This window comes from Lycorma delicatula, chromosome 3 (genome assembly GCF_047948215.1).
Source record: "Lycorma delicatula isolate Av1 chromosome 3, ASM4794821v1, whole genome shotgun sequence".
Lineage (NCBI taxonomy): Eukaryota > Metazoa > Arthropoda > Insecta > Hemiptera > Fulgoridae > Lycorma > Lycorma delicatula.
The window spans coordinates 224,193,807-224,216,137 of NC_134457.1; the positions used below are offsets into that span (position 1 = coordinate 224,193,807).

A 22,331-nucleotide genomic window follows, 5' to 3' on the forward strand; every position below is an offset into this window, starting at 1 on the left:
TGTTTATAATGATCTGCACATCTTTCCACCCGTCTGGTCGGAAGCTGTTGTCATACCAGTATTTAAGTCTGGTAACAACAAAGCGAGCAACACCTTATTTCCTTGACGAGCGTCCTGTGCAAGGTAATGGAGAGGATGGTGAACTGCAGACTTCATGGTACTAGGAGAAGCATGGCCTTTTTATCTCCTGAACAGTGTGGTTTCTGTCAAGGACGATCCTCCATTGACCATTTAGTATCATTGGTACTTGCTTTAATTAGGGGTTTCCTGAATGACCAAACTGTTCGTGTTGGAGATTCTCTCTCAGGTAACGCCGACTTGGAGAATGGAGTATCTCAAGAAAGTGTATTAAGTGCTACCTTATTTTCTATAGCCATCAATGGTATAACTACATGTGTGCAGATGCCTGTTTCATGTTCTTTGTTTATTGATGATTTTGCTGTATACGAGGTGCTACCCAAAAGTTCGGGGAATTTGAATTTCGTGTGCGAACCATTGCTGGTACGACCTGCTGCCACTAGATGTGGCTAACAGTACTCTTTGTGAATCAGTGTTCCAACAGCTGTGACGGTGAGAGGCTGCATTGTTGACTTTAGTGCGGTTGTGTAACGTTGTGTTTTACTGCTTTGATGAAGTTCTATATGGCAGATTTTAAAGAGCAAATAACCTGCATCAAATTTTGCTTCATGCTTAAAAAAACTGGTGCAAAAACCCATTGCATGCTTGTGGAAGCATTTGGTGACAATGCTATGAGAAAAGGTAAAACTTTTTTGCGGTACAAACAATTCAAAGATGGATGAACAACAGTCGATGATGATGAGCGTTCAGAAAGACCATCAAGTGCAACACCGGAAAACATCGTGAAAGTGATGTTTTCCAATCTGCTTTTGTTGCAGATCATAGACAAACAATCCATGATGTTTGTGTAATCGTACAAATGTCATATGGGTCTGTGCAACGCATCTTGTCAGACAATTTGAACATGAAGACGCATTGCTTCAAAATTCGTACTGAGACTGTTGAACAGCGACCAGAAAAAAATTGCATAGCTGTTTGTAGTGAATTGAAAAATTTAGGAAGAGATGACCCTAACTTCATCTCCAACATCATAACCGGTGATGAGACATGGTTGTACAGGTATGACTTTAAACTACGCAGCAGTCGTCGCAGTGGAAGTTGCCAGGTTCACAGAAGTCCATGATGATCGTTTATTTTTGACATCAAAGGCATTATCCATAAGGAATTTGTTCTTCTTGGTCAAACTGTCAATGGGATGTTCTATTGTGAAGTTTTGAAGCGGTTACCTGAAAGCATTAGGCGCAAACGTTGAGGTCTGTGGGGTAACAACAGCTGGGTTCTGCACCATGACAACGCGCCCGTGCACACATTGCTAGCCGTTCGGAATTTCTTGGCTTCCAAAAGCTACCCTATTCACCTGACCTTGCCCCGTGCGACTTTTTTTCTCTTTCTGAAAATAAAATTTCAGTTGAAAGGCTGTCGTTTTAACACAATTGAGGAGATTCAGGAATAAATGGAAAACATGCTTCAAACATTTAAACTGCAGACTTTCAGGGATGCATGGAATCATGGGAAAAACTCTGGGATCATTGTATCAATGCCCAAGGGAATTACTTTGGAGTCAGTGGAAATTATATGTTATGGTAACCTACTTTATTTTTATGGTAAAATTCCCCGAACGTTTGGGTAGCACATTGTATTTTGCATCCTGTTGAACAACCACAGCCGAAAGACTACTACGGAACATTATATCTCGCCTTGAAACTTGGTCCAAGGTTATACCGGCTTCACATTTTGACCTGAGAAAATAAAATTGTAGTTTTTTCTTGCCTGCAGGACCACTTTATTCTGCAAGTTTTTCTCAGTCGAGAGCTAATTGCTATCTCTACTTCTGTCAGATTTTTAGGTTTATTTTTTGATAGCCACCTTATGTGGGTCAAATGTATCAAAGGTGTTCAAAACTACAAGGAACAAGGTGTTCAAAATTTTTAGATATGCTGGGAGGCCTTAGCAATACCAATTGGGGTGCCGATCGTTTGTGTATGTTGCATTTTTACTACTCCTTGGTTCGTCCCCGTTTGGATTATGGTTCCGTTGCCTACTCTTCAGCGTGTTAATACCATGCTTAAAATGCTAGATGCTGTACATCATGCTTTCCTTCAGCTTGCTACAGATGGCTTTAGATCAAGCCCTGTCGTAAGTATCCTTGTTGACTGCAGTTAGCCATCACTTTGGCATAGATGGAACCAGGTATTAGCATCTTATTTTACCTGCCATAAGGGACAGCCAAATCACCCAGCTTTTGATGCAGCTCTTGGAAATATTATTTTTGAAGATATGAGGAGGACCGTCCATGTTGTATTGCATTTGTAGGTGTTCATACCTGCCGTTTACTATACCTTAAGAATGTTGATGCACCTATTTTTCCTATTTATTCACATATTCATATCCTCCATGGATAATCAACCTTATAAATTTTACGATTGACCTAACAAAATACATTAAAGAATCAGCACCACCTGTTTTCTTTAAACAAATATTTCACCATATTCTCTCCGAGGCAAACCCGGACACAGTGGTGTATACGAATGGGTCGAAACAGAATGGTACCATTGATACCAACTGATCGAATCTACATGTTTGGTCTACCCAATCTTACAAGTGTGTTTATTGCTGAACTATACCTACGCTACACATAAGGCTTTGAATATCATTAACCCTAATTATCGTCATCCTTATTTGTAGCCACTCGTGTAGTGTTCTCCAAGCCTTAGAAAATTTTTATTCCAGACATCCTATTGTCACCGAAATCTACAATGAAATCATTGAGTTGAACCACTGCAAACAAGTGAGTTTCTGCTGGATCCCTAGCCACATGGGGATTCCGGTTAATGAACGTGCAAATTTTGCTGCTAAAGACACATGTAATCAAACATCCTTCACTACGACTTACTACATCCAACTTTATTTACCATGTCAAACATACACTTCCCGCAAGGTGGCAAGATGACTGGATCGCCACGTTTGGTAGATAACAAACTTCGACATATCAAAGCAATTCCATGCGATTCCTTCCACAGGAAATTTTGCTGAGAGGAAGGGGTCCTCTGCCGATTGCGGGTAGGACATATGAGAGCTACTCATGGATACCTGATGTCAGCAGAAAATGCACCGATATGTGTACGATGCAAGTGCTACTTGACTGTGCACCACATCTTTGTGGATTGCATACATTATGTGGCCTTGCGTTGTAAATTTAAATTGTCCAGGAATTTTTTGCAAATCCTGGGTAATAATACAGAATTTTTGAACCGGGTATTTTTATTTCTTTGAGCTATTAGTATTTTACAAATTTTTTAATAGTGTTCTTAAATTTTTTTGTACGGTAGTTGTATAGTTGTATATTTTTGGGTAACATTTTAATTCAGATTTTATTTTGTCTTTGTTTTGTTTTTAGTATTTCAGTTTGACTTTTGTTTTTAGATTTATAATTTACAAATTTATTTTAATTTTGTTGTTGTCATATTAGACTTTACATTTTATTTCTGTATTTCTTATTTTTGTTTTCTGGGTGATGCTAACATAAAAATGCATTTCATAGGAAATTGAACACATTTTTTTATCTGAAAGAACAACTGCCGGTATCACTCTCGTATGCCAGGTCTCTGCCCTGCAGCCATAGCACAGGCTAGTTGTTAAACATGCTTAACTGCATCTAGTGCCAACCTTCCCTTCTGGAATCCATGTTGTGCATCATCATAACTGCCTTTTATTCTTGTGTCCAGAATCTTCTCAAAGGTTTTGTAAATACTGTTCATGAGACAAATAGTTCTAAATGCAAGCAGAACGAGGGACTAGGTATTTTCATAGCATTAGGTTTTTCAAGCATAATTCCTGACGCTCCTTCGTTCAGGAGCAAGGGAATAGAGACCCTTGCGGTGTTGTGTATAGAGCCCTTTGGCATAAACGCAGAAAAGATATCCTGTCAGCTTTGTCAACCCGCGAGGGTGTGGTAATTGATAAGGACTGTGTCCTTAATATTTTGCTGAATGATTTGTTCCTGGATGACACTATGTTGGATGAGATTTCATATCACTGGCGTGTTAGGCAGGAAGTCGCGATTTTCGAGACTGACATACAATCTGCGATCACTGGGAGGCAGAAGTGCGCCAGGTGATCTGTAGCATGGTATGGCACAAGGCCCCCGGATTTGATTGTATCACAGTGGAGCTTCTCTTTTTGATGCATGGCTAGTTAAGCTAATTGTTCTATATTCTTCACATTTATCTTCTCCTGCTTTTTTTGGTATCATGACTATAACACTCTTTTTGCAGGCTGATGAAACTTCCCCTTTTTCGTAAATATTACATACCAGTTTTTATAATCTATCAATCACTTCCTCACCTGCACTACGCAGTAATTCTACAGGTATTCCGTCTATTCCAGGAACCTTTCTGCCATTCAAACCTTTTAACGTACTCTTAAATTTAGATCCAGTATTGTTTCTCCCCTTTCATCCTCTTTGACTTCCTCTTCTTTCTTTATAACACCATTCTCTAATTCATTTCCTCCGTATAACTCTTCATTATATTCCACCCACCTATCAACTTTGCCTTTCGTATTATAAATCGGTGTACCATCTTTGTTTAACTCATTATTAGATTTTAATTTTTTTCCCCCTAACTTTTCCTTAACTTTCCTGTATGCTCCATCTATTTTATCAGTGTTCATTTCTCTTTCCACTTCTGAACACTCTCCTATAATTCACTCTTCTTTCGCTAGTTTGCACTTTCTGTTTATAGTATTTCTAAAGTGTCGATAGTTTCTTTTACTTTCTTCATCACTAGCATTCTTAAATTTTCTACGTTCATCTATATCAGCTGCAATGCATCGTCTGAAATCCAAGGTTTTCTACCAGTTCTCTTTGTTTTGCCTAAGTTTGCTTCTGTTGATTTAAGAATTTCCTTTTTCATTTCTACATTTTCTGCCTTACCTTTTTTACTCAGACTTCTTGTGATGTCCTCCTCAAAAATCATCTTTACCTCCACTTCATCAAGCTTCTCTAAATTCCACCAATTCATTTGACACCCTTTTCTTCAGGTTTTTAAACACCAATATACATTTCATTATCACTAAATTATGGTTGGTATCAATGTGTGCTCCAGGGTAAGCATTGCAGTCGACAAGTTGATTTCTAAATCTTTGCTTAACCATATTATCTATCTGATACCTTGTAGTATCAACTGGCTTTTTTCCATATGTATATTCTTCTATTATGATTTTTAAACTGGGTGTTGGCAATTACTAAATTATACTTTATGCAAAACTATAAGTCGGTCCCCTCTTTCATTCCTTTTGCCCAGCCCGTATTCACCCACTATATTTCCTTCCTTGCCTTTTCCAATGCCTGCATTCCAATATCCAACTATTATTAAATTTTCATCCTCTTTTATGTGTTTAATTGCTTCCAATTGTGTCAATTTCTTCACATACACACTACTTTACCTAATCTTCATGGGCGCTTGTAGGCATATAGACATTAATAATCATTGTTGGTTTAGGTTTTGATTTTATCCTTATTACAATGATTCTATCGCTATGCATTTTGATATACTCTACTCTCTTCCCTATCTTCTTATTCATTACAAAACCTACTCCTGCCTGCCCATTATTTGAAGATGAGTTAATTCCAAAATCACCTGACTAAAAGTCGTTTTCCTCTTTCCACTGAACCTTGCTAATTCTTACTACATCTGCGTTTATCCTATCCTTTTCCCTCTTTAAATTTTCTAACCTACAAACCTTTTATAAGCTTGGCGGTAAGGGCTTCTGTCTTCATCAGCTCCTTGTCTTCTGGCTAAGTATGCCCATAATGTCCCATGCTCAGTCAAAAACTGGGTAAACCAGTGCCCCAGATCCCAAACTCCTTCCTATTCAGGGTCTGATATCTGGGATCAGCCTTTGGGTCCACCTGCCTTTGTCAGTCATGACCCAGCAGATCTGCCATTTGCAGAGCAGTTGCTCAGGAGTCCTTTTTGTCATGTCCCTCATAGACTCTTCACCTATGTCGTGCCAGCTGTTTTAGGGGGCCATCCCTGCCACCACCATAATGGCCTCAGTTTACACTGAGTTGTATGCCGCTTATATTCTCAAGGCCATTCTCCCCTGTGTACCTTCCAGCAGTCTTCTACTCTGCTCAACCTCAACCGCGAGATACCAAACTGGTACACCATAAAGCAGCACCAAGTTAATTACATGCCCATATATGCACCTTTTAAGAGTTCTAGGACCTGCTGTTGCACCCATAAGCGTACAAAGGTCCCAACAGTTCTTTCAGCCTTTGTCGCAGTTTCTCAGATGTGCGCCAAGAATGACCTATGTTGATCAATCCAGATGCCCAGGTACTTGATTTGGGTCTGTGGTATCACCTGATGGATAACCTGGTGGATTAACCTAACTTAACCTTCCGACAACTACTATATGTTTTTATGATTTGTACTAATTCGATTGTCCATCATATTCCAATATGAGACACTAAAGTTCAGGATGTTCAGGCTCACAATTACCAATATTTTTCTTATTCTGGAATTCCTTTTTATTAATAATTATTTCATTAAAAAAAATTTGTAGCTTAATGTGTTCCTACTGAAAGTGAGGTTTAGAGAAGTACATTAAAAAATTTACGTAAAAAAATTATATTTTTCTGTACTGTTTCTCTATTCCAAAAAGGTAAACTAAAAGTTAGTTTACCTTTTTGGTGTATTGTTACCAATATTGGTGTAAAGAATTTGACGAATTATGTGTAAATCCAGATTTATCATAAAAATTTTGTGAACTCTACACGATCAAGAAATAAAAAATAAAGTAAAAAATGAATTGCTTTATGTTATTTTAGATAACTTCTAGAATTGAATTTAATTAACAAATAGATTGTAGCACACTGAACTTCATATCCTGAATCGTGCTGAAATATATAAGTAATTAAAAGAGTAATGACGGTTATAATTATTGAACCGTATACCATTATTTGTAATTCAGTAAGATACAAAAAAAAAAATTACATGTAATTTTAAAGAAAATATGACTTAATAAAGAAAATATGATTAAAATTTTAGTAGAAATCACTTAAAAATTTGTTAAAGATGTTATCTTTAATTGATAGTATCTTTAATTTTAACTGGTAGTAATGCTAAATTTTTTTTCTTAAAATATGGTTAATATTTTTTTTTTTATATATCATTAACTTTTCTTGCATCTTTATATTTTGTTTAGTGTACATATTAGACATGCAAGCGAACCAAATTTCAGTAAAGTACAAGAATGCTTGTGATTGACTTTTATATTGATGATTGGTTTTATTAAATTGATATACAAGGTGCGATGAGTTGAAAATAGCGATTGGCAATACTGATTGGTTTTCACGTGCGCAATAGCTTTAAGCTTTCTGTTGGGGATGTAACTGCCACATTGCCATCAATTCATTGTTGTTTACCTATGCAAGACTATGTGTTAAAATGAATGCGGTAGCAGTAAATCCCTGCGGTTGTGAAGTTCAATCAGTGATTAGATTTCTAAACACAATAGGACATAATGCTGCTGAAATTCACCATCAGTTATGTGAAACATATGGCCTACTGCAGTGAGGAAGGAAAAATGACACAGTGGTTTGTGAGTTTAAGGAAGGCCATTCAAGTGTTCACAATGAACAGAGAAGTGACAGACCGGACTGACAATCTCATTGGATGTATGAATGCAGAAAATTGTCGCTTTACAATTGGCACTCTTTCTCTAGAATTTCCAGAAGTTTCAAAGACAACAGTGTTGAGAATCATTACTGACACTCTAAGCTATCATAAACAGTGTGCATGATGGGTACTGTAAATAACAAGTGCTCACAAAGATCACAGAATGACATCTGCATGTACTTTTCTCATTTTAACCACAAGGGAGACAAATATTTTTCCATATCATCACCGGCTATTAAATGTGAATTTCTTACATCAGTTCTGAGTCAAAATAACAATCCATGGAGTATTGTCATTCTGGTTCAACTAAACTAAAAAAATTCAAACACACCCACTCTTGAAGGAAAGTCATGGCAACTATATTCTGGAATTATATTTTGAGTGATTTTATGGAACCTGGAACATCCATCACATCACAAGTCTATTGTGAAGTGCTTTCTAAACTGCATTGTGCCATTAAAAACCAAAGACGCGGATTGCTGAGATTAGAAATTTTCTTCATGATTATGCATGTTTGCACACAGGTGCATGCATAACAGAAACAATTCAAATGCTTATAAGATTTTTTATCATCTCCATTACAGTCCTGATCTTGCGCCCAGTGACTATCATCTTTTTCTACATCTTAAAAACTTGCTAGTGTTTTAATAATTTGAGGAAAGTGAAAAGTAGAAAATCTCTGTGCAAAAACGGCTACAATCTCAGGGGACAGAATTTTATGTAGCGGGTTTGATGAAGTTTGTTTCACGATATCAAAAGTGTTTGGGATGAAATGGTGAAATAATAATGTAGAAACTTAAAATAAATATGTAAGTATTTGAAACAATAAATTTTCCATTTTTTCTACCGTTCTCATTTTGTTACCGATCAGCCCTTACTTTTGAACTCCCCTCTTAATTAACAAAAGGGTTGATGTCAGTGCATGTAAGGAAGAAGGTGGATACAAATTTATTTGCAAATCTCTGAATACTTTGTTACTGTGAAATCTTAACTAAAATATCATGAATTGTAAGATAAGACCCTTTGTAATTTTCATTTTACTTCATTTTATTAAAAATTGTTAGTTTTAATATGCTTTTTTAAACGAAATTTTGTTGTTTTTAATTCTATTATTTAGTAGTCATTGTTATGATTTAAGTAACATCTAGATGTATAAAATAGTATTCATAACCAACACCCAGCAAAAAATACTGAAGATAAATTGATGAAACTTTATATGTATGTTCTTACTAAAAGTCAATTTCTAGAATTTTTGAAATTCAACCTTGAAAGGAGTAAAGAAAGGTAAAAAAATTTTGATCAATGATTACAAATTTTCCCCATTTCTGACTACACTAAACAAGATATTCAGGAGATTTGGGTGTGCTAATGCTTTTCAGATAAATATCTAAAAACCAGGTTTTATTGAATTTTATTTTTTTAAGGGTGTGTTGGTGTATGATGTGATGGGTCACCCGATACAGCCACTGCCACTGTTACTATATGTACTAAGTGACTGGCTGTACTTGCCTTCTGTTACTTGATTAAACATAAAATAAAAAATTAACTGTAAAGGCAGATGCAAATACCATATAGAGCAAGTAAACATATACAGCGGGCGAAGCCATGATGGGCATGCTAGTTATATTATAAAATTAAAATTATTAAGCATTAAAGTAGCTGAGTTGTTGAATGGCCACTGTTGTAGTACCATTGTACATTTTGTTGAGCTATAAATGTGCTAGCTATTATTGTTCTTACTAGGTCCTGCAATTTTGAGAGAAGTTAAAAGTATATTTAATTCTATTGCAAATCCATGATAGTTGTTTTGAGTAGGTAGTGTATTTATGGACAGAGTAAATAACATAGAGTTAAAGGACACTCCCCACGGCTGGGTTATACTTAGCTGTGGATCTGGCTCAGGGGAGGGGAAAAAACAAAAAAAAAAACATAAAAGTATTAAGAATAAATGAAGATAGAACAACATTGACTACTATCAGAAGCAGGAAAGGAAACTGGATTGGGCATATAATTATTGGAAAAGGATTAATAAATACAATTCTTTTGAAGGCTACATTGAAAGCAAAAAAGGCTGAAATTAATGTATGACAAGGGTAGTGAAGATGGAAAGAGTATAAGATGAAAAGAAAAGCATGGGACAGAAACAGAAGAAGACAACAGTGGTACCAGGGACATGCCAGCAGAATATTACATTATGATGATGACAGTTATATTTATTCTTAAGAACAGATGGTGAATTTGCTCTTCTCATATAATCATATCTGGGATCTTTGTGCTTATGCCATAAATTATATCAATTAATAAAAAAAGCCATGTATAAATTAAATTTTAAAAAAAAGATTAATAAAAATTTAAAACTAACAGAAGTAAAAATTCTAATTTTGCAACATTCTTGAATTTAACTTAAGAAGTTGGCGGCAAATTAAAAACAACTTCTTACAATTTACAAATTGCAAATTATTCACTTGATAAATTGATAAGTTGATAATTTTTTTCTGTTTAGTGTGAAGTATATGAAATTGATTTTATTTATTTTTGATTTTATTTAAAATATAAATTACATTTCATGTAACCTGTAAATAAAAATATTAAGAAAACACCTAAATATAAGTTTCTGGATGTTGGGAGTATGTATTATTTTACCATACTAATTAATTGTTCAACTAATTTTCTAATAACTAATTATACTTATAACACTGATAGACAAAACAACTTTTTTAATGTTTCTTTAAGTGTGATACCATTTCTTGAATAGCTTTTTTGTGTACGTTTCAGATCTGAAAATACAATTTTTCTAGCACTTGGTTTTAAATAAATTATGTTTCAAAAAAAATTAAGAGAAAATATAGTTAAAATCTATAAAATTTATAATTTTGCATGTCCATACCTTTGATAGAATGATTTCGCTGATGCTTTTCTTTTATAAATAGCCTCAGGCACATCCCAAATTAATGTCCAACAGTAATCGGCTAACATGTTAGTATCCCGTTTCCCTTTATTGCGGCTTTTGATCACTGAAATGTCTTGGAGGAAACGTTCACTGTGTTCATCAGTTACGTCTCCAAGGTTGTCCAGGAAAAAATTCAGATGTGAGTGGAGGAAATCTATTTTCAAAGACATATTACATCCAGTAGCTCTGTTTGAAGGAAGAAGTTGATTAACAATATCGTGGTAATTGTTGAATGTTTGCTGAGAAAAGTTTTGCAAACATTTTTAAATGAAGCCCAAGCTACACTTTCTGCATTATTTAACATTGAGTTAAATACATCATCCTTGACCAACTCTCCTATTTGAGGACCAACAAATATCCTTCTTTAATTTTTCCTTCACTTGCATTCAGAAATTTCTGCCTGATCTACAAAAATCCAGGACTATCCTTCATTACTTTTATGAAATTTTTCATTAGTCCTAGCTTGATTTGGAGAGGGGTAAAAATATTCTTTTGGGTTCAACTAAGGGCTCGTGAATAATATCTTTCCCATTTGCAGTTAAGTTGTCTCGTTTCTTCCACTTTTTGGTAACATAATGTTTATCCTAAGCTTGGCTGTCCCATTCGCAAAGAAAGCACATATACTTAGTATAACCTAACAAAATAGCTAAACTTTCAAATCACCACATATGTTCCAGTTATGTTTTTTATAATTTTTTTTATCAAGAACATCATTCATCACATCGTATGTGTCTTTGAAATTAATACTATAAGCAATTGGTATCGAAGGATATTTGTTACCATTGTGTAGTAGAACCACTTTTAAATTATACTTAGATGAATCTATGAAAAGGTACCAGTCCTCAGGTTTATAAGTTTTTACTAAGTGTAACATAAGCCCATCAATATTTGTGCAATAAACCAAATTATTTTCACCAGTGAAGTACCGAGAAAGTTCTTTTTGATGGCTTCGAAAACCCAAAATTTTTGTAAATTCCAACTTTACAGTCTTGATCTTAACAGTTCAGCTTGATTTTTTGATAAATGTAAGTCCTTACCAAGTCATTTAATCCAACTTGTGATATAAGATTTGGCTTATAGGAAGATAATTAAAAAACAAAATCATTATTGTCTTCTTCAGTACTGCCTGATCATCGCTGCTTTCAAAACATACATTCAAAGGTGGCTCAGGAAATGGATTAATTTCACTGTGAGGTACAGGCCTGATTGCAGATTTCAATGAAGGGTATTTTACAGTAGGTTTAGATTTTTTAGGTATTCCAGACACATTTGTTAAACAAAAGTAACAATCGGTAACATGATCCTTTGGTTCACACCAAACCATACGTACACAAAATAGCAAAGCCTTCTGTGTACCTTCAGCCATCCTCTTAAATATACAGAACATTTAGTGCATACTATACGAGGAGTCCATGTCTTATCTTGATCACCAGTTTTTCACCGAAAGTACAAGTGATATGCTTCTTTAATTAAAGGTGTAATGCTTTTTCTATTTAACTTTATAGTAAACTCACCACATACATAACAAAAGGCATCAACATCATTTACACAATTTTGAGACATTATGATACTGCACTGTTAACAAACTTAAGACAGCAATAAGACTGAACAAACTTAATTCATTCCTAAATCCAGAACTTAATACAAACAACACATTTGTGTTTTCAGCTACATGTTTTGACCTGCACAGACATGATTGATCTTGTCCATGAAGGCTCACTCTTCAGTATTAGATATGACGTGATAATATGTGACTGTGATATGATTTAATTCTTTGTCTTGTATTGTGTTTTTAAAGCTTACAAATTATGCTAACAAAGTCAAACAATAAAAAATGAGCTAATAAAATACAATATAGGAAAATGCTAATTATATGTTGAAAAATGAAAAAATCCTTTAATTAAAATTTAACATTTTTCAAAAATTGTGGGTGATAAAAAGATTCTGATTTCATATTCATTTTCAGCATCTAAAAACAGATTAAAATCATGTATTGCATGTTAGGAAACAAAAATTATGTTTATCAGTGTAATTATATTATACTTTGAATATCAGAATTAGATTAGGCTATCATTTCACTATCAGAATTTGACCATAACATTGATAAAGGTATGGTTGAATTTAAAATCCCCACAATTTATAATTTAGTTTGAATAACATTTTAAAAAAATTTGTGTTACCTTCTGGTAAAAAGTTCTTAATAGAATTCTTGCATGTGCACGTTTGTGTGTGAAGTGTGGAAAAATAAAGATTTAAGTGAAAGATATGTGAATGTATATTTTAATTGAAAATTTTGTAAGAATTTTGATTATTGCGATATAAAGTAATCCATTTTAACAGTAATTCTAAACTGCTAAAAATTACCATACTTTTTTATTTTTTAATCTTCTATCATTAAAAAATGGATTCATATGTGTATCTGAATTTGTTGTTATTTAATTGTTTTCAGTATGCTACTGATGATTCAATGATAATACAACATAAAAATACTGAAGAGCAAACACCAATTGAGAAAGAAAAGCTTGATACACTCTTGCAAGCGATTCATTTACTACTTAATCTTTGGTTTGTTTGTTTTTTTATTATTTCTTGTTAGATTTTGTTAGTTATTAATCTATATTCCTTTTTTTTATATTGATTTGTAATTTAAATTTTTTTTTTTTTGCATTTAGTATGTATAATAAATGTAGTCCGTTTGTAATGGGTTTATTCATTTCATGTCTAGTTTATTCCCCTTACATGTTGTACAGTGTTACATGTAGTACACTGTTGTTACATATTAAAAGCTATTTACTTACTTCACTTATAGTAGATAATTATTCTCAGTCTTTTTTATGTTAACCCACCGAGTTGGTGTAGTGGTGAACCCGTCTTCCCAAATCAGCTGATTTGGAAGGCGAGAGTTCCAGCGTTCAAGTCCTAGTGAAGCCAGTTATTTTTACACGGATTTGAATACTAGATCGTGGATACCGGTGTTCTTTGGTGGTTGGGTTGCAATTAACCACACATCTCAGGAATGGTCGAACTAAGAATGTACAAGACTACACTTTATTTACACTCATACATATCATCCTCATTCATCCTCTGAAGTATTATCTAAACGGTAGTTACCGGAGGCTAAACATGAAAAGAAAGAAAGTCTTTTTTATCTTAATGAGTAGTATTATTAAATTAAAAGCATGTTAACAGCCAAAAGTGTTTCAGTATTGTTTGTTAATATAAAATAATAATTACTTTTCTTTAGCAAACAATTTTTTTACTACACTGAAAGTTCAAGCAATTGATGTTATATTTAGTAAGAGTCAAATAGTTAGTCTATTTTAAAAATAGTTTTTACTTCAGAAAGAAAAAATATACTATTTAAATTAGAAACATTGATGCCAAATCACTGTTGGAAATTTCGTTCCACTGTTGTTTAACGGTAGATAATTCTATAGTAGATAATTATTCTCATTCTTTTACTTTCCTCCCTAGTGGCTATAGCTTTAGAAGGGAAAATATGGGCATATGCGGTTTTCTCTGGATCTTTACATTTTGCCACCTAAAGAACTCAAAAAACCGCAAAACCAGCTGGAAATGTTTGCATTTACGTATGTGTGTCCATACAGTTATCTTCAGAACTACTAGTCCAATTTTGACCGAACTTGATCAGATTATTTCAATATTTGGGGATCGTTACCATTAAATTTTCAACTTAAAACATCAAGGGGTTGAGGCTGTAGAGCAAGGTCACCCTCAGTATCTCAAGATTTCACCCAATTAAGTTCATATTTTTCTTAGGCACATTTGTTAGCAATTAAAAAATAACAATATTTGCAAAAAAAAGTTTTGCAAAATCACACCCTCACTCAAAAAATGTTCTAAATAAATTGGTGGTAAATTAGTGTAGTGCATCATTAGTATCCCCTCTCACCACAAGGAGTGTTAGTGTATCACTGATGTTCAGATGCTGCAGTTGTCTGTGTTGTAAAGTTACAAGTGAGCAGTCGAATTAAATAAATTAATATTTTAAAGTGTAAAACCGTATTTAAAGTGGCTGCTAGTACTGCCACACCTGCGCAAATGAAATATGATATGTGTGCGTGCTTTATTTGAAATCATTGAATTAAACAAAAAATATTGTATGTAAATAAAATGATAAATATTTTAAATTAAGTTTTGCGTGTAAGCTGTGCATTAGAAAAAAGCCGTGAAAAGTGCTACAACTTTGTTGTCAGCTTGTATTATTTTATGTTAATGAATAATATTGTAAAATTAAAACCATGTTAACAGCCAAAAGTGTTTCAGTATTGTTTGTTAATATAAAACAATAGTTACTTTCCTTTAACAAACAATTCTTTTATTTCTCTGAAAGTAGAGCAAATAATGGTATATCTGGTAGAGTCAAATAATTACTTTATTTTAACAAACAATTTTTACTAGAAAAAGAAAAAATGTACTATTAATAAGAAAGACTGATACTAAATAAGTGTTGGAAATTTGAGTTCCACTTTCATGTGTGGATTGACTTCTTCCCCAATTGTGGTAGTTGTGTTAGTTATTGATGCCATCCCAAGTAAACTGAGCCTCATCTGTAAATAAAATGAATCTGCGCAATTGGCGGTTCATATTCAACCAGTTACAATATGGTGTATAGAGTTCATATTCAGTGAGTTGCAAGAGGAGGAGCGCTTGCTTGAAAATTTTGTACTTGTTAGATTATGGTAACGATACAGCTTGTTATATACGAAGTGTCCACACCATAGAATGAGACAGTCCGAATCGCCAGGAAAGGTGTTGTGTACCAATACTTGGTCTACATTGAATAGCCTCATTAATGGTTTTATCAATATCTGCTTCATAATGGACAGTCGCAGTGAATATTAATGCTGGAAAGTGTACCTGTTTCTCATAGCGTATGGAGTGTTTCCAGTAATTGTTTTAGGATTTGGAACTCTACAGTTAGAAGAGCGTCTTTGTTATTATGTTGCATTTTCAACACATACCCCCAAAATAAATATCATGTCAGCATATTTGTTAGTACTAAATTACAAAGGCATTGCAACAGTATGATACCAATTAAAACAAACACAATTAAATTACACTGCACTGGTAGCAATTCACAACAGTAACATTGAACATGCAATGCACTGATGACATGACATAAAGTGCATTGTTAGCTAGCTGATTTCTGTGTTAACCAACTTACAGAATCATTATTTTGTCAAATTTTCAATATGTCAGTGAATTTGAGAAAGATATATAAACTTTATTATTGGTCTTTTAATTTTATTAATTTCTTTTTTATACAGCAGTTTATTTTGTATCATTGCACTTTGTAAGAAAGCAAACGTGCTTTGTATGTATAACCCCTTTGTTTTCATATGGAAGTGTTTGTAATAAAATCAATGTTTTTTTTTGTTTTTTTTTTAATTGGGCTATTTTACATCAATTTTCTCAGAATTAGATTTTTTGCAAGTGTTGATAATAAATTTTATGTATTTATATAACAGCCATTTAACAAAGATTTTGTTACAAACATAGAAAATGCATTTTTAGACACCAAATTTTTCTGTTTTACATTGGATATTATGAAAACTACTGGCAATATGGTTGTGAAACCTGTTTTATTCAATTTGTCAGGTCAAAAACCATAAGAAATCCCTTAATTTGAGTTCGTAGAATTTCATTATGGTTTTACAGGATGTGGTAGAACCAATTAAGCAGTTTTGAGAAGTTATAAAAATGTAATATGGGTATATAGAGAAAAAACCCACTGGGTTGGTCTAGTGATGAACGCGGTTTCCCAAATCAGCTGATTTGGAAGTCAAGAGTTCCAGCGTTCAAGTCCTAGTAAGTCAGTTATTTTTACATGGATTTGAATACTAGATCGTGGATACCTGAGTTCTTCGGTGGTTGGGTTTCAATTAACCACACATCTCAGGAATGGTTGAACTGAGACTGTACAAGACTACACTTCATTTACACTCATACATATCATCCTCATTCATCCTCTGAAGTATTATCTGAAAGGTAATTGCTGGAGGCTGAACAGGAAAAAGAAAAGAAAAAAGCGTATTTAGAGAAAAAATGTTTTTATTTTCTAAATTGACATCCTGACCCCTCTCCGCCATTCCCTCTGTTTCTAGCCCTTATGGGCTTTACTGGAGGTTAGTAAATACCATTTAATAATCATTAAGTTTTGAAAATAATAATAAAAATAATAATTTTAATAAAGTGATGGTGGTTAGCAGCAACACACTGTTGTAGAAGATCTCTGAAGCTTTGTAGAGCTTGTTCACATATATCGTGGGATATGGCGTTAACTTCTTCAATAACAGCTCTGGTAGTGTGTGAGGGCAACATTAAAACACTTTTTCCTTCCGATATCTCCAAAGAAAGAAATCACAAATGTTCAAATTGGGTCACCTTACATCACCTCTCAGGGAGACCAGATGTCTGGAAAAAATTTCTCTCAAAATATTGAGTGGATTTTGGGTCTGTGTGAACTGTAGCTACATCCTGTTGACATCCTCCAACTACTTAATCCAGGACCGAAATATGTTCACACAACAGCATTGTTGTGTGGAATGTTGACTGATCGAAGTACATAGTGGCTTTGTCACTATGTGCTCTGAACCAAACCATGTTGGCTACTGAAATGGGGTCACTGACCGAACAGAAGAAGACCACTGCACCTGCCTACCTCCATTACCGCCTCTGCATTGACAACCCTCCCAACTGTTTAGTCAGTCTGCTGCACCATGTATTTCATTCTGCCAGGAATCAGAGTGAAATCTATTGCTAACTGTAACTTGCAGACCCATTTATGAGTATTTCCAGACCCTTGTTTATATGAACGTTTTTCATTATTTTTGCCAATAGAATGAGCTCAGAAAGTGCCGGTAACATTATATGAATCACCTGTATTTGCAGGGGTAGAGTGGTACCATATTACTTCATACACCATTTTTGTGTGAATCTCATCTAGTTTGTATATTCAGTAATTCTACTAGTGCTGAGTGATGATCACCAGGAGCTCTGGATTGTTTGTCAAGGCCATGCTGTATTTTATGTTCATTTAACAAAGCTATTATCTACATGTACATATACTGGGTGTCCCACGAAAAAACATAAAAACGTTCAGGACATGTTCTACTGATGAAAATAATGATAAAAGTTCATATAAACATAAGTCTGGAAATAATCTTGCTCTGTTTTCCAGTTACAGCTAGTGAAAGATTTCACCTGAATTTCTGCTCTTTTAATAAAAGGAAGCTCTACTGTTAATTTTGGAACCCAAATTAAGGAGTAAAGTTGGTGATTTTTTATGTAATTTAAGCTGGGAAATAGGATAAAACATTTTCAAGAACTGTAACTACAGTAGTTTTATGAAATCCAATGCAAAACACAAAATTCAGTGTTTTAATTCTGAGAAAATTAATGTAAATACAGCTAATAAAATAAAATTAAACACAAATTTGAAAAGTTCAACTTTAATTAGAAACAAAATACCCAAATTGGATTGGAAAAATAATAAGATTTTAAACAAAAATTTTCATTAGTGTTTGAACAACATAATGTAAATAAAACAAATATAAAACCTATCGGTAACAGAAAAAAATGAATAAAAAATAAATTTAAAAAAAATAAAAAACATTGTTTTTTTCTAAAAATTATTAAATATTAAAATGGTTACTTGATTAAGCTATAAAAATTTCTTCAAAGTAGTTGGTCAATGTGGTCGCCATTCTGTTCAGTGCATTGTTCAGCTCGGTGAATCCTTGCTCCAATAGAATCATTATTATTCCTAATAGTCACTCCAGCTTCTATTATACAATTTCTCAATTTTATTTGTGTGCCAATATGAGCGGTATAGACTAATGACTTCATCTAACCCAAAGGAAAATTCTGCTGGCGTAAGATTGGGAGATCAAGGTGGCCATTTTACTGGTCTGTTTCAACCAGTCCATTGCTTAAATGTGTTTAAATAATTCATCATATTACGACAGTGGTGAGCAGGTGCGCCATCATTGAAAACCACATCTGCCCTCTATCTCCAACTGGAATGAATATCTTCCAAGAGTTTCATCAGAGTTTTTGTTTTTTAAAAAATGCATGTACCACTCTCCATTGAGCCTTGGTAGTAAGAAAAAATGGCCTGTGAGATTATTACCAAGAAGACCACATTACACATTAAACGAAAAAATGCATTTGAATTGACTTGTATAGCAGTGTCATGGTGATTTTCTTCTGCCCAAGTGTAAATGTTCTGATAATTTACAATGCCATTTCTTGTAAAACAAGATTCATCAATAATTTGAGTATTAGGAAATGGGAATGAAGTTCACGTATTCTAATTAACCATTGACAAAATTTCATCAGTTTATCAAAATTAGGTGGTAATAACTCTTGTACATGTATTTATGAAATGGGTATAATTGCTGCTCCCAATGTTCACCGCACTACTAAATGAAAGCAATGTGACAACCTTCTGGTGCTTAAGTTGGAAGATATTCAGTATTGCTTCTTCAGGACTAGGATTTCTCAAAAAATGTTAACGACCAGCATTAAACTATTGTGGTTTAAGTGTACCTTTTTCTCAAATTTGCCTCTCCAAAGTTGCAAATATTTTACAATCCAGTATGCTTCGATCTGGATAATTTTCGCAGTATTCATGCTTATCAACCAATTCATTTTTATTTACTTTACCGTTAATTAACCACATGTTTGTCAAATCTCCAAATGAAAACAAATTTATTATGTTTTAGAAGGATGTCTTTTAAATTTATTTTTATAACTTTTAGCATTTCTATGTAAATTGTTGTTAAAAATCGTATTACTTTTCCGATCTAGTTTAGTGTGTTTTGTTTCTAATTAAAGTTGAACTTCTCAAATTTGTGTTTAATTTTAATAGACGTTATTTATATCTCAGGATTCAACTTGCTGTATAGTTAACTAGACATTTTTATTTGTGTATTGGTAAATTAACCAAGTTATTTTATTTTGAACCCAAAAAACTGTATTTTGTGACAAACTTATTTGTGTTTTATCATGTTTTTCTTAAAACGTAAGCAAGATAGAGGTTTGGGACCACTTATATTACATTTTTTAGATCAAAAACTATAAGGAAGCACTAAATTTACCCATTGATTTTTACTTCCAAGAATATTTATACAGTTTAATTTCACAGATAGCAGAAAGCAGAGCTAAATGTTTTGTGAACCAAAACTCGCTAATGAACTGTTTTCTGACCTATGTTTATATGAACTTTTTGCCTTGCTATAGAATCATCTCCCAAGAGAGTGCCATGCAATTTAGAATCACCTGTGTTGTGTGTATGCATATTTTTTTATCCCCCCTCGTTACCCTGCCCAGGAACATAGAAAGTTAATGTTCATTATCTGTATCAGTTACACAGCTGTTTTGCGAACTGTGTAGTAGATTTAAAACCCACTGTCTGAATACTAAATACTGTTTACTCCTGATGGTTGTGCCCTTTGCATTTCAATTGAAATATTGACTTTGCATCCTGCATAAACCTGTTCTTGAAGGATCTGGCTTGGCGATCACATTTATTTTATGACTGGAACTTAAAAAACACCACTTCTCTTATTATTCTGCACTTCATAATTTCTAGAATTATTTTGATTCACCCTAGTTTCATCCAGATAAATCGCAGGTTGAGGTTATTTTTTCTTCTTGCTGACTTCATTTTCTTGCGAATCTAGCACGTACAGCAACAGCTCTACTTTCTAATGAATGTTTACTTTTATCATTGCATCTGCAATGCTTAAACCCAAGATTTCTTAAAATTACAAGTGTGGTGGTTAAGGGCTGTCAAAGTCCATTTTATCTCTTAAAACTCCTTTTATTTTTGTGAAAGTATTTAATATTCTCTTTGGTCAATAGAACTTTTGTATTGAATGCCAAATGTCTTTAACAAAATCTTTTAATTCCATACCGAATTTTTATGCACAATTTTTTTCTTAGGAGATTTAAATGATGGGCTAGCCAAGCTGATGTAAGCGACAACACAAGATTTGCTTTGGAACAAATCCTCTGCACCATGTGCAATGACAGTGAACATGCACCTGAATAACTTCCTGGGTGGGTGTAAAATTTCTTTATCACATCAGGTTTAAACTAAATGTTTTTTTTTAAATTGTTTAAAGTACAAATTCTTTAAAAGAATTGGTTTTGAACATCTGGCCTGTTATATGACATCTTTTATAGCATTCACCAAGTAAAATAGTGAAAGCTATATTGAATGTAATAACCAAACTGAATGAGTAGTAGTTATACATGAGCACATCTAAACTTCCAAATGTTAAACCTCAACTGAAAGGACATTTGTAGGGTATGTGTATTTGTAATACCATGAAACCAAATATTTTACAAAAAAAAAAATAATTGTTTGTTTTCACATAAAATTGCAACAGGATTTGAAGCCAAATAGGCTTCAAAGCATAAATTTTTATGCGTTTTCACTCGGTTCTGATTATATTGAGAAAAATTTGGATAAGAATATACTATTATTTACCACAGTTTGGATTGCACGAGCTAAAAATTCAGTTGGCCGCATATTTCCCCAAAGATAACATGATTTCTCAAAGAGTACTGAATCAATTTAGTGAAAACATTGTTGCAGCTGCTAAGTTACCAGTTTAGATTCAGGACCAGCTCATAAAAATGTTTCTCGATAAAATGTTATAACTACAATTCAGATCTGAAGATTTAGATACGTTTTGGCTTGCTTATCAAAATGTATTTGAAAATTTATTCACAGAGTATTGAAAATATTAACCCCTTTCACTCCACCTGACCTCTGTGGAAAGGGTTTTTCATCTACGGTTGTACTAAAAACTATATACAGTACTAAACTATATATACTCGTCTTTTATAACTTGAAAAAATTCTGATTTTGTGTGTTTCTGGCATAGATTCACACTTGGAGAGGGTAAATGAAACACAAATGCAACCATCTCATTAATTTATTCTTTTTATATGTGTACTTATAAAAGTAAGTAAAATGTTTATAATAAATGATTTTTTTTCTGAAGTAAAGTTATAGGTTAATTTTATGACCTCCAGGTTGAGAAACACTGCTCTAGATCCTACCACCAGTATTTTCATGGAATGCATGAATCCCCCTGAATTATTTAATTTTGACAGGAATTATATGTGACAACATTTTGTTAAATAAAATTGAAAAGTTTATCACACTCTAACAAATTACCAGAAAGATTGGTAGGAGCTGAACTGCGTATTTTCCACAGATTAATACATAAGATTTAAACTATTTTTGTTTAAAGTGAAATATTCATAGATTATATTCAATCAAATCGTTTAATATAAATTCTTACAAAAAAAAATTAAATAGATTTTCTTTTTTAAAATGAATACAGGAATACATAAATGTACTAAAATATAATTTTTAGAAATGGTTCCAAACCTTCTACTTTATTTAACGATTTGTTATTAATAAGGATCATTTTACAGGGAAATTGAAAATTCCTGGCAAAATCATTCTATTTGAAGGGTATGTAACTAAACAGGAATATTTCCATAAATGTAAATAGGTTTTCCATTTTTGATTTCACTATATTTTTCCGAAAACCTTTCACACAATCTATACA

General features: G+C 33.3%; 1 protein-coding gene across 1 annotated transcript in view; it reads left to right on the forward strand.

Moving 5' to 3' along the window:
• LOC142322475 (HEAT repeat-containing protein 3) overlaps nucleotides 1-22,331 on the forward strand; it is an 83,524-nt gene that overhangs the window by 19,559 nt on the left and 41,634 nt on the right. Inside the window, exon 4 of the mRNA XM_075361592.1 lies at nucleotides 13,163-13,278. Within this exon, the coding sequence (XP_075217707.1) occupies nucleotides 13,163-13,278 (116 nt within the window). The remainder of the gene's footprint in view (nucleotides 1-13,162; nucleotides 13,279-22,331) is intronic.